Source organism: Sinocyclocheilus rhinocerous, unplaced genomic scaffold (assembly GCF_001515625.1).
Source record: "Sinocyclocheilus rhinocerous isolate Xijiao unplaced genomic scaffold, SAMN03320098_v1.1 scaffold72, whole genome shotgun sequence".
Lineage (NCBI taxonomy): Eukaryota > Metazoa > Chordata > Actinopteri > Cypriniformes > Cyprinidae > Sinocyclocheilus > Sinocyclocheilus rhinocerous.
Window position 1 is genome coordinate 1,462,647 of NW_015628351.1, and position 12,431 is coordinate 1,475,077.

Sequence of the window (12,431 nt, forward strand, 5' to 3'; positions counted from 1 at the left end):
AATATATATATATATATATATATATATATATATACACAGTATATATAGGTATGTATGTATTTATATTTTATATATTTATTTCTTGTGAATTAATAATTTATGATAATTATAAGTAATTCTTTTTATCTTGATTTTTAAAGGTGGGTATAGTCAAATGCATACATGGTGTAAAGAAAATATTTGTACTTTATTTATAATATTTGTATATACATATTTCTTAAAACTTCATGAAACATGAATACAAAGATAACAAGTCTTAATAACTTTAAGAAATGTCTTTTTAGCAAGATATCACAAAACTGTACAATTACAACAATTTGTACTTTTTTTAAACCATGGACACTCGTACTGTACTGTATGTCACTGACCCATAGTATAAACGCACATCTTTGTGTAACCTGAGATATTACCCGCCATGCAGGCGAGCTACAGCACTATATATTATTAAAGGCCGATGAACAGTCTGTGGCTTATGGAAACCCTGTGTAGAAGACTGTTAAAATCTTAATCACGCCTGAGACTCTGAAGGTGTAACGTGGGGGTGTCAGAATGAAGAACGATAGAGACACAACACTCAGGAACAGGTGAGGAGATCAAACAGTGTTTTTGGGAGGCCAGGCTCTGGGGACGTTCCCTGACAGCTTTCCGAGAGAGAGTTACGCTCGCCTCCCTCGGGGATCTGACACTGTCGAAAAACCAGCTCCGTCTCCTGCTCTTTGAGCACGGCGAAAAATGTCTCCCTCTGTTGCAATTCACTCACGTTTCTCTCTTCGTTTCGCCTTCCCGCGTGTTTCCCCTGTAATCGGATTGTATGCTTTGCGACGGGAGGATTGACAGGGCTAATTTCAAGTGAATTACATCTGAATAAGTAAATAAATAATGACATTTGAAAGAAGGGATTTTCAGAGGGAGCTCTTGATGTTCGGGCTGTCTAAGCATAATGTATTCTAGCCACCGGGCATCCACAGCACCTGTTCTACTGGCTGGCCTGTGCTGAAATACTTTTCGCAGAAGATTTTGCACCCTTAAAATGGAATAAATCCTCCTTTTTAATCTTAAAAAATGACGTGAATGTGGCCAAGTATGGCTCTGCATTTAACCCATCCAAAGTGCACACACACAGCAGTGAACACACACACACCGTGAACACACACCCAGAGCAGTTTATAGGTTTGTCAAAAGAGAAAGAGAAGGCAAACACTTTTTAAAACACCCTATAGTAAAGACTCATCCTGGAATTATTAATTAACCATAATAAGGCAATATTGTGTTTTAACATGGATGTTTTTGAGAGATGCTCAGGGGTCACTGGGGTAAGTTCTTCAAAAGCACTTGCTGTGGGGGAAGATCCAATTAGACATTACAAGCTAAGAGGGGACTGTTGATATTCGGTGTGTCGGAGCAGGTGTACGTAGTCGGTTTGTAAATGAGCTACGATTGAGCAAAGACTTACCCAACCAGAGAGCGCCGTCTGTGTCCAGCTGTGTGGCCGCCAAGGGTGATGACCCAGTGACAGCTGCCTCATTACCAACCTGCAGCGAGCCGTCTCTGAGCGCTCTGTGGAGAATAGAGAAGTACAGGAAGATAGTGAGTCACAGCTCAGCATTAACATTGAACGTGATTTTCCCTCACATTTCTGGAAGATTGGCCTTCTGGCAAGCTTGCGGTTAATATGCACTAAATTTGTGGCAAATGAAATTGTAGTAATGTGGAAAAAAAAAGATTGCAGCTTTTCACTTGCAGTCATAAACCTGCAGCAAGCTTTGAATAACATGCCACCATTGAGAAATGTCTACAGCAAATTTGTGGTAAATATAATTGTCTGGCACGCCTGAGGCAAATATGAATGACTGCCACTGCTGGTAAACATTTCTATGGCAAAACTAGTCTGTGATAAATATAAATGTTCATCATTGCTAGCAAACAGTTATATGGCAAACTGTGTCATATATACTGTAAATAAGGGCTGAATAATAAGGATGGCCAGCTGTTCCAGGGTCGATGTAAGAGAGTTTTGGGAAAGTTGACAATTAATTTTATGCCTTGCAGCTAAGTAAAATTATTGTTTTTATAAATGAGGCTTTGTTGAAATTTAAGAATGATAGAAATTGTACTGTAGTGTCAGTAGGAATTGGTTGAAAATGATAAAGCAATCAGTATGTTTTGCTATGCATTGTTTTTCAGCATTTTCCAAGCATTTCTAAATTGGATTAAATTTGTTTTAAATGAAGAAATCTAAACATTTGATTAAAAAAGGCATTTATACACTGCTATTCAAAAGTAAGGGGTCAGTAAGAATTTTTTTAAGGAAATAAAAGTTTATTTCAAATAAATGCTGTTTTTTTTTTATTTCTATTTATAAAAGCATCCTGAAATGTATCACAGTTTCTACAAAAATATTAAGCAGAAGCTGCTTTCAACATTGACATTTGTTTATGAAGAAATGTTTATTGAACATCAAATCAGTATATCAAAATGATTTCTGAAGGATCATATGACACAACGACTGGAGTAATAACTGCTGAAAATTCAGCTTTGCCATCACAAGAATTACATTTTAAAATATATTAAACAGAATATTTATTAAGTTATTTTAAATTGTAATAGTATTTAACAATTTTACAGCTTTTACTGTATTTTTGATCAAATAAATGCAGCCCTAGTGAGAATAAAAAAAACTTTCAAAAACATTAAAAACTCCCACCAACACCAGCTTTTCTGAATGGTACTCTATATTCTTAAAAATAGTTTTATAATAAATATTAAATAATAAAAAAACATACATTTTAAATGTGAACATTTAAAATCACAAACAAACATAAAATTAAACATTAACAATTTTAGAATATATATATATATATATATATATATTATTATTTTGTTAATGTTTAATTTTATGTTTGTTTGTGATTTTAAATGTTCACATTTAAAATGTATGTTTTTTTATTATTTAATATTTATTATAAAACTATTTTTAAGAATATAGAGTACCATTCAGAAAAGCTGGTGTTGGTGGGAGTTTTTAATGTTTTTGAAAGTTTTTTTTATTCTCACTAGGGCTGCATTTATTTGATCAAAAATACAGTAAAAGCTGTAAAATTGTTAAATACTATTACAATTTAAAATAACTTAATAAATATTCTGTTTAATATATAATCTAAAATGTATAATTGTTATTGAGGGCCGATAAAGTTGTTGGCAGGTCAAGTAGAAATCTGAACTACTGGCTTGAAAGGACAAGCAGAAAAAATCCTTTCTCTTGAGCCCTGTAAATGTCTGCAACTACTCTATGTCAAACCTGAGGCGATGATGGAATAACTCTCACTGTTTTACCTGCTGGCCTTGATTCGTATCCAGCGGTTGGTGTTGACCCGTACAGAGGAGCGCAGCACCACAGGCTTGGAGCCAAGGTCATAGGTCATCTGCACACGGCCGTCCACAATTGCGAGGGCGATGTAATCGGATCGCTCCACTCCCTTGCCGCTCCACAAAATCAGACCGTGAGTAGCCTCAGTCCTGATGCTCAGTTCAAATTTATTCACCAGCAGGGCCTTCTCGCTAGATCAAAGAGAGACAGGAAATGCTATCACAATTCCATTGCCGTTTCAGAGACGCCGTGTAAACCGCAGGACGTGCATGAAGCCCTGACTTACCTGCTACTTTAACAACAACAATAACAGAATTATGGGTGAAAACATAACTTCGATACAGTCAAAAACCCAGTGAGGGTTTGATAAACTAATGAGCGGACTGAACACTTGTGGGTCTCTGTGAAACTAGGTAAACTAGGCCACGCTGATGGGGGAAGGGCGTATGTGTGACACACTTTAGGTTATCTCTAAGTTAACACTTCCTATTTTGCCTTCAAGCTCTAGATTTTCTCTTCCTGCGCAGTGAGTGCTAAGGAAGGATGCCCATATCAGCTGCCGTCTGATGTGTGTTTTGATCTGGTTCCCTGGATGCATCCCTCCCTTGTAAGGCATAAAGAAGTTGACATCTGCCCGTCCTCAGGGAGGACAGTGTCACTCGGAGCGAGCTATTGTTCAGGTCATCGGGGAGCCGATTGAAACCAACACATCTCGCGTTCTACCCCCTTTGCACAGATACGCCACAGAAAAAAAAGCGGCTATTTTTACAACAATTCCTTTGTTCTCAGTGGTGTACCTGCAGTCGTGACATCAAGAGAGCCATTATTTTAGAAAGCAAGCGCGTTTGTGAGACAGAATAGCGAGAGTGTGGGGGCTTGTTTGCTAAATCAGGTAACGTGTAAACAGGAGTAAGACAAGTGACAACAACACGAATAAAGACACAGACAAGACAAAGACAAAACGGAGAGGAACAAGAGAACGGACACGATACACAGAAGAAAAGAAAGCAGATGGCGACTGCGCGCTCATCTTCACACCACATCGCGGCGAATAGAAACACTTTCTCCACGGTGTGCAATCTGTGATATCACCGATGCTGTTTATTTGTGAGATTGTTTGTATTTGTGTTTCCTATCAAAGTGAAAATTGGGTGAATAAATAAGCCGCAGGTGCATTTTTTTTCTTTTTCGAGAATGGAACCTAGAAAGAGTCCAGTCCAACAAAACGTGTTGTCTCGTGGAACGATTCATCTGAAGACAGACACTATATGCCCGACTGACAAGTCAAATTTCAAATCACAATATTAGCAGCTCTACTTACGACTTGAGAATTGGAAATAACATATCTTAATTTGTTTGATTAAAAAGACAGAATTTCATTATGCTAATGCTGTTGATGAGCCTGTGACGGCGTAAAGCTGAATAATTATTTGCTGTAATTGAATTCTTTCCCGATGAGACACGTGTAATGTGCTGACTGGACTCTTTCCACAGGCCTTCCCTTCGCGCGGCCCCAGGCCAGAGCTACGGCATCAGGGCAGCTAACTGTGATTATACACCACTCTGCTGAGCTCATTATTGCTCACGTCCCATTAGGATCTCAAGTATCTAGAACATTCTAAAGAGAAGTAGGGCTTAAGTCGTTAAAGCTAGATTCCATTTACAAAGAAACAGATCTATTTTGAGTATTTTGCTTTTAAAAAATCTTGAGAGCAGCAGCTTGTGTAATAGGGCGGTGCATCATTTTTTTTTTCATAATTTAAGTGATTAGAGTGGTTTATGCTGTCCACCTCTAGGGGACAGTGGCTCACATGGGAATAGTCATTAAATACTGTACCTGTTTCTAACATCTTAGCAGGTCCACAAAGAATCTGCAGTCACAGAACTCAAGCTAGATGTTTTTTTTTGCATTAGCACATTTGTTCTGCTTAATATGTTACCATACTGCTCCATCATTTTGGGTTGTTGATTATTATCATTATTATTATTAAGTCTCTTATGCTCACCAACTCAAAAATACAGTAAAAACCGAAATGCTGTGAGGTAATATTGCAATTTGAAATAACTCTCTAATATTTTATGACATTTATATAATGTTATTTAATCCTAAACTGAATTTTCAGCAGCCATTAGTGACCAGTCTTCAGTGTCACATGATCATTCAGAAATCATTCTAATATGCTGATTTGGTGCTCAAAATGTACTTATTATTCATCAATGTTGAAAACAGTTGTGCTGCTTAATATTTCTGTGGAAACTACTCCTTTTTTAGGATTGTAAGTTTTTAATCATGTATATTCACTGTAACTTACAACTCAAAATGATAGAGCATGTCACATATTAAAAGTAATCCTGCAGAATTCTGCATGCTTTGCCCCAAAATCAGCGAAGAAAATGGAAAAACTCCACATATTCTATCAAGGCTTGTGTATTACAAATGATTTCAGAGTGCAAGCTGCGACGTGCTACCTGACAAAAGCCCTGGCCTTTAGCCTCTGCAGGGTGGCTGAGTGTGGGAGGACGGCATGCCATTGGAAACAGTTCAGGCAGAGGGGACTCACCTCTGGTCAGATGGGTTCTCCAGTGACTCAGGGCTTAGAGGAGCAAGGGAAGAAATGATAGGCATGCAATAAGTGCAAAAGGGCGGAGGGGAAGAACAGGGATCGCATAACATACAGACAAGGAGACCTGCGCCAAGAAGCTGGAGTGACCTCACTAAATTATTCTAGTCTTTCAGTTGTTATGCCAGCCTAGGCAAAGAAATAACACTGGAAGACTTTATCGGTGGTACCAGTGGTACTGACATGCTGTTTTATTGTTCTGCGCTGTCACATGGTTGAGTTACTGCAATTTATCAACAATTCCATCATTCTCAACCAGTCAAGAGAGCAAGAAAGTAAGAAAAAGAGCAACTAAGTGAGTATATGCTTGAAAGACTGGTTGTTTTCGATCAAATTCCAAAACCTAGTGAGCTGCCTATGGAGCCAGCATTTTAAGGCATCATAGGTCCACTTAATTTAATTACTTGGTTTGCTACCCTTATGAAAGTTAACCATGGTTTTACTACAAATAAAACCAAAAACCATGGTTACTATTGTTAAACTATGGTAAACCCAAATTAACCATGGTTTTGCTACACTAACAATAGTTTAACCATGGTATTTGTAGTAAAACTGTGGTTATACAAATGGTAATCAATACATCAAAAACCACGGTTACTACACTTTTACTATAATAAAACCATGGTTAATTTTTGTAAAGGTAAAATATTAGCATTATATGTAGGCTATTCAGTGCACAGAACTCAAGATGATGGACAAGACAATTTACATTCAGTACTGAAAACTAACAAAAATACTTCAGTGCATGTAAAAAAAAAAACATTTGAGTGTGCTGTGTTTTATGTTGTTATGCTAGTAGTGTGTTGTTAGCTTAGCAACATGCTAATGTCAAATTCTACTCAAATCAACTGCAAGTCAAGATTCTATTTATATAATGTGATTTCCTGCTTATGTAAAGCATTACAAATTGGTCATTTAAAGGGTTCAACGAGAGTTATTATGCTTCCTAAGAAGGCAGCAAGATAGCTCACTAGGTTTTGAATAAGCTAAATACAAGATACTTCTTTTTGTCAAAAGGCCAATTATATAAAAAAGGCATTAAGGAACAGGACACTTAAATGTTAAAAATGGGCAAATTGATCCAAGGCTGCTGAGCTAAAGAGAGAGAATAAAGACAGATGAAGAGCACAGTAAATACTAACAGAAATAATACTCTACTCTCACAGATACGGCGCCACTATGCCGGCGTCCTCTGAGGAATTAATTAACTTTAAGGGCTCTGTTCAAAACCAGATCAAGCTAAATTGATGACACTCATTTTGAAGGGCCGGTCAGCTTTCTTGGTTGAGATTAATTTTAATCTGGCACTTCATTTGTACAGGAAGTGACACGCATTAAACCCCAAGAACAGTGAAAGTCAATGAAGAGGGCCTTGTCCCTAACTGTTATTGATGTCAGCGGTGGCTCGCTCTCTCTACTGGATGGAGCCTCTTTAATTGTGTCCAGTTTTCTGAGAGACAAATCCTTGATTAATGTGCCACTTTCGCTTTCATCCTTGGGCACAATTATTAGAAATCACTGGGAGCGATTTGACAAACAAAGTGACGTGGCTTAAAAGCCGGCAGGAACTTTTCATGAGCATAATACATAACATAATTCCATTTAATCAAGCTGCCAGTTTTTAAGGGCTCAGTGCAGCCACTTAGACACTTAATTACATTCAGAAGGAAACAAATAATTTAAAATAAGAATCACTAAAAGGAACACTATAACAGATTGAACATTTCCCTAATGTGGCGGCAAAATGCCATTTAAACCCAGCTGTATATACCAACTAAATATTGATGTACATCGTGCTTTAAAAAGTCAAATAATACTTGCAGTTAAAAGGGCTTTCATTTTTTTTAAACACAAGAATACACACAGACATATTTCCAAAGTCAGTTTAGGTATTTCCATGCATGATTCCTGTGGGAATCTATCAGAGTATCACAATGCTCATCATCATTCATGCCAAGCATGCATTCCTGAAACTGGTTTCTGATGCAGCTGATGAAAATGCAACCTTTCCTGGAAAAATATATATTTATGTATAATAGATGAGCCCTGTATTTTTCAAAAATGTTTTCCTGAATGTGATGTAAATGGGAATACAAGGAAAAAACTAATGTCTTATGTTGGGTTAAGTCGATGGTTTTCTTAAAAGATGTTAGTTTCGCTTAATCAAATCCATCCCAGAATGTCTCCGGGTTACTTACTCTGGGATCTCATTGGTCAGTTGGCTTGAGAGCAGAAAGAAGACAACAGAGTACACTCACATGAGACAGACAGACAGACAAGAGCAAAGACAACAAAAGCTGTGTATAGAGACAGACAAATTGACACAAACACACATAACACATAACAGAGATGAGTGCCACTGTATTGAGATTCACCCCTTTTCAGAATACTAGTTTGTGAAATAAGTGGTACGAGGTGCATTCCTCAGTTGTACTAACATTTTTCTAATGCGGACTCTCATGTGAATCAGTGAATCAAGATTCCCTGTGGCACTGGAAGGACCAATTCATTTTAAATGGATGGCTCATGTAAATGAATCTGTTTAAGAAAACAATTAAAGTTAATCTAGTCAAATATTTAGCTAAGTTCTGCTGTTCATCATGTTTTTGAATCAGGATGTGTAAATTACTGCGTTTTTAATAAAAATTTAAATATGGTCACTCTAATTGAGATCCTTTGTGCCAGAAAGCATTGTCCTGATAAAATAAATGATATCACTTGATTTCTATATGTATTATATTTTAAAATATATGACCTAAAATAAATAAATAGCTTCATTGTAGTTAACTACTTTTAGTAATCTTTAGTGTAGATATCTACACCTTCAACTGGGTATTTTCACTGTAATTTAACTCATTTAAAATATGAGTAGCTTTGAAAGCTACATTTTTAAAGTAGCATCCCCAACACTGGTGGAGACATTGCAATAGGATATATAACACTTGTGATTGGCTTAAAAATGAATTCTTTCTCTTAGAAACCAAGAAAATGTTGACGAAATTGGTGCTTGCTGGACCGCTGACACATCAGACCAACCAAAGGAAGAGAAATCATCTGATAAGTGAAGAAGGAAGCAATTATCAAGACATGACCATCTATGGTGCTTTAGGATATGTGTGGTAGTGGAGACGTGTGGTTCTGAGCTCCCAGTGATGGTGGAGGAAGGTTCATTACAGCGCATAAGTGTGGTACGTCGTAGTGGAGTCATGAGACTCCTTCGGGTGCTACGCTAATTAGAACCGGGCAGGGTTCATGGAAAACCAAAGAGACAGGCCAGTGGAAGTGGTAATTGATGAGATCAAAGCATTAGCTAAAACGAGGAAGCACGTTGGACCTTAAATGGGGCCGGAGTAATCTAGCTTGCCATCACCCCTCATTGACTGCTAATATAGAGAAGGGATGCTCAGGGCGGATCGTGATCATCGGGGAGGCCATTGACATTACCTCTTGGTGACTCCGTTGTGATATTCAATGAAAGTATGACCATCGAACGCAATGGCCTCGGTGTCCCCAGCAGATTTCTCGATTATTGCTGGAAGGGAGGAGAGAAGACGGAGTGAAATTACACCAATTGATGTGAGACACAGCACTGTTTAATTAAAACGAAGAAGGAAAGCGTGATATATCGCAGGCTTCATGCGTGTATGGCTTAATTAAGGTTAAAGATACAACAGTAGGACCCAGCAAGGTTAATGAGGTGAGCAAAAGTTGTTGGGTTTCTAGCAACTGTGCCAATGTGCGTTTGTGATAAGCATACAAATGGAACGAAGGATGATGGCTGGTATTATTTGTGAAAGTTTGGAGGTGTGGATTTAGCTAAATCTACATATGGAGCATAAGATTGGCTAAAGCTGGCATGAGCGTTTCCTTTTAAGTAAGTCGTATGTTGATGTATGCAAAAGACGTATGCAAATCTTGCCTTAAAGGAGTGTGAGGGAGTTGGAGGAGAGGCCGTACTGGGTAATACGATTCTGCATTAAAAAAAGTGATGAAATAAGGAACTAACCGTCCTGGCAGTGCTGTCCAGTGAATCCGTGGCGGCAGACGCACTCGTAGCTGTCCAACAGAGGGTTGCAGCGGCCTCCGTTCTCACAAACATCTTTGGAGCAGGGGTGGTAGGGATACATGGACACATCACTGGAGTGAAGGGCGTTATCAGATTTCAGGATTGGAATTCCCATCAGAGTAATCTGTGGAGACAGATGTTTAAAGTCAAAATTATTTTCAAATTAGTTCAAAATTATTTTCTTAAGTCAAAACTGTTTCATTTTTAATGCATGTTTTTAGACCTATTTCCTATTTTAAAGTAGAACGCATGAAAAATGTGTTCTCTTTGTGAATTTGTACCCAAATATAATAACTAGTGCTTCTTCTGAAACAACTTTGCTTTTCCTATGATGCCATTAAGGCCTTACAGCCTATTGGACAATGTTAACCAATAGCCAAACAGCTATTTAGGGGGTGTTTAAGCAAATCACATTTGGCTCTGGCTTTATTCTAGTAAGTAACATCCATTTTTTTACTATCCATTTAATTCCCAATGGGTAAATTCAGGTTTATTCTCACTGAATATCCTGTTTCTCTCTAAAAATACATCAGTTGATGGAAGTAAAATGGGATGTTAATGAGAATTCATGACTTTAATGCATCTGTAATAGCTCTCACCTTCTGAATGGCCCCTTTGAAGCCATCTTTGATCGCAGCAGCTCTGGCTACTTTGCGGAAATCAGGGGCTCCGCCCACAAAGAGCGACTCCTTCAGATTAAGATCTGTGTGCTGATTCTGGAGAGTACAAAAATGAGCGTGAGAAACCACACAAACTGTTCCTTACCCTCTATTCGCTCTTCAAACTTAATAAAAGTCACATCCTTTAATGCAAACAAAATGGCTATAAATTTTTATGGGTCATCTAGCAGAGCAACTGCAGTAAAAGCAATCAGTATAAGAGTAGATGTTTACTGTACATCAGCAGGCTTATTGATTCAACTTTTACACCTAATCCTTATCCACATCAACGTGAGTGTTGTATTACAAAACCATAATTGATTTAAGCTCAGTTCCCTGAATGGTAAATGACTCTAACCTATAAGACAGGAGGAAAAGAGTAGGAAAAAAGTGAGAGAGAAAATTGCAGAGATTGAAATGAGGACGATTGATATGGATGGTTTTTTAATGAAAGAATGTAATGGATGCCTGCTTGTTCCTCGGACCTTTAAAATCTTGAGCTGTAAACTCAAATTGGTGTATCGCTCACAACGCAGATGACCATGAAATGAGCGTTTCTCCAACCTGTGTGAAAATCGCTTTAGTTACAGTGGGATTTTTCTGCATGAGGCTCTACTTAAAAAGAATTAAAAATCTTTATTTTATGTAGGCCAATAACTGCCTTGGGGGAAAGGCAAGTTAATTGCCGGGGGAAAAAAAAGATGGGACATCAACAGCAATGCCAATTTCTGACGTGTGGTCCAGCTCTCATTCCAGCGATATAAAAAGAAGAATAGCTAAGTACGGATACAGGCGAAGGCTTGAAAAGCTCTGGCTACGGACCCAGAGGCCAGTCCAAGCATGCTGTTGGGCCAAGACAGCATAGCCAGGAATGTTTTCACCCAGCTGCTGTTTCATGTGGTCAGAGACGTGTGCAATGAGAAGTCTTGACACAAAGCTGCAATGCACCGACAGCCACAGGCTGGGAGAGACATTTTCACTCTCCCGTTCCCTGCCATCACGAGCTGAGACTGAGATTGAGCAGGTGAAGTGAATAGCTAACTGCCAGTGTTATTTAGGAAGTTTCCCCAAGGGCCCTTGAAGCATCATGCCCACTCAAACTGGCACGTGCCCCCTCCGATTTCTGAGCCAAGAATTTGAAATGCAATTTCCAAGAAAAATGAGTATCTTCGATAATTAAGTTGCACGATTGTTGTAGGTAAAAAAGGTGTTTGTTTAAAACACATTGGTAGAAATGCAGACAGTTGCACCTTGCGCAAATCATTTGCTTTAAATTGAAAATTACATTATTTTTTAAAATGTCAAAGTTGATAAAAATCATCACTAGCTGTCATATAATCACCAATAATATTATACATTAATAAAAAATTAATAAAATATAACTTTATTAATGATATACTAGCTAGGGATGTAACGATTACCGGTTTGATGATAAATCATGATAAAATTCCCCACGGTTAGTATTACCGTTTCATCTTTTAATTATCATTAAAACCGTATTAGATTACCGGGATTTGAACAACTCGTGATAAATAAATACTGTCCAGCATAAAGCACAGTTTTAAGTAACAGTCTCACGTGCGCACAGCACGCAGAGTAGTTTCGTTTTGAGTGAAACTGGGCGGAAAAGCTGGGAGGTTTTAAAAGAGTGCTAAGGGAATTATACAAATGAATATATGAATGAATTAATTATATGAATGTACCTCTGAAGGTTCTAA

The 12,431-nt window shown here is 37.9% G+C and overlaps 1 protein-coding gene across 1 annotated transcript in view; it reads right to left on the minus strand.

Annotated features, from left to right (window-relative positions):
- The window catches only part of LOC107737670 (agrin-like), a 283,048-nt gene that overhangs the window by 1,575 nt on the left and 269,042 nt on the right, over positions 1-12,431 (minus strand). The window contains exons 31-35 of the mRNA XM_016549260.1: positions 10,654-10,770; positions 9,995-10,178; positions 9,433-9,520; positions 3,334-3,558; positions 1,454-1,557 (exon numbers count right to left, since the gene is read on the minus strand). Of these exons, the coding sequence (XP_016404746.1) occupies positions 1,454-1,557; positions 3,334-3,558; positions 9,433-9,520; positions 9,995-10,178; positions 10,654-10,770 (718 nt within the window). The remainder of the gene's footprint in view (positions 1-1,453; positions 1,558-3,333; positions 3,559-9,432; positions 9,521-9,994; positions 10,179-10,653; positions 10,771-12,431) is intronic.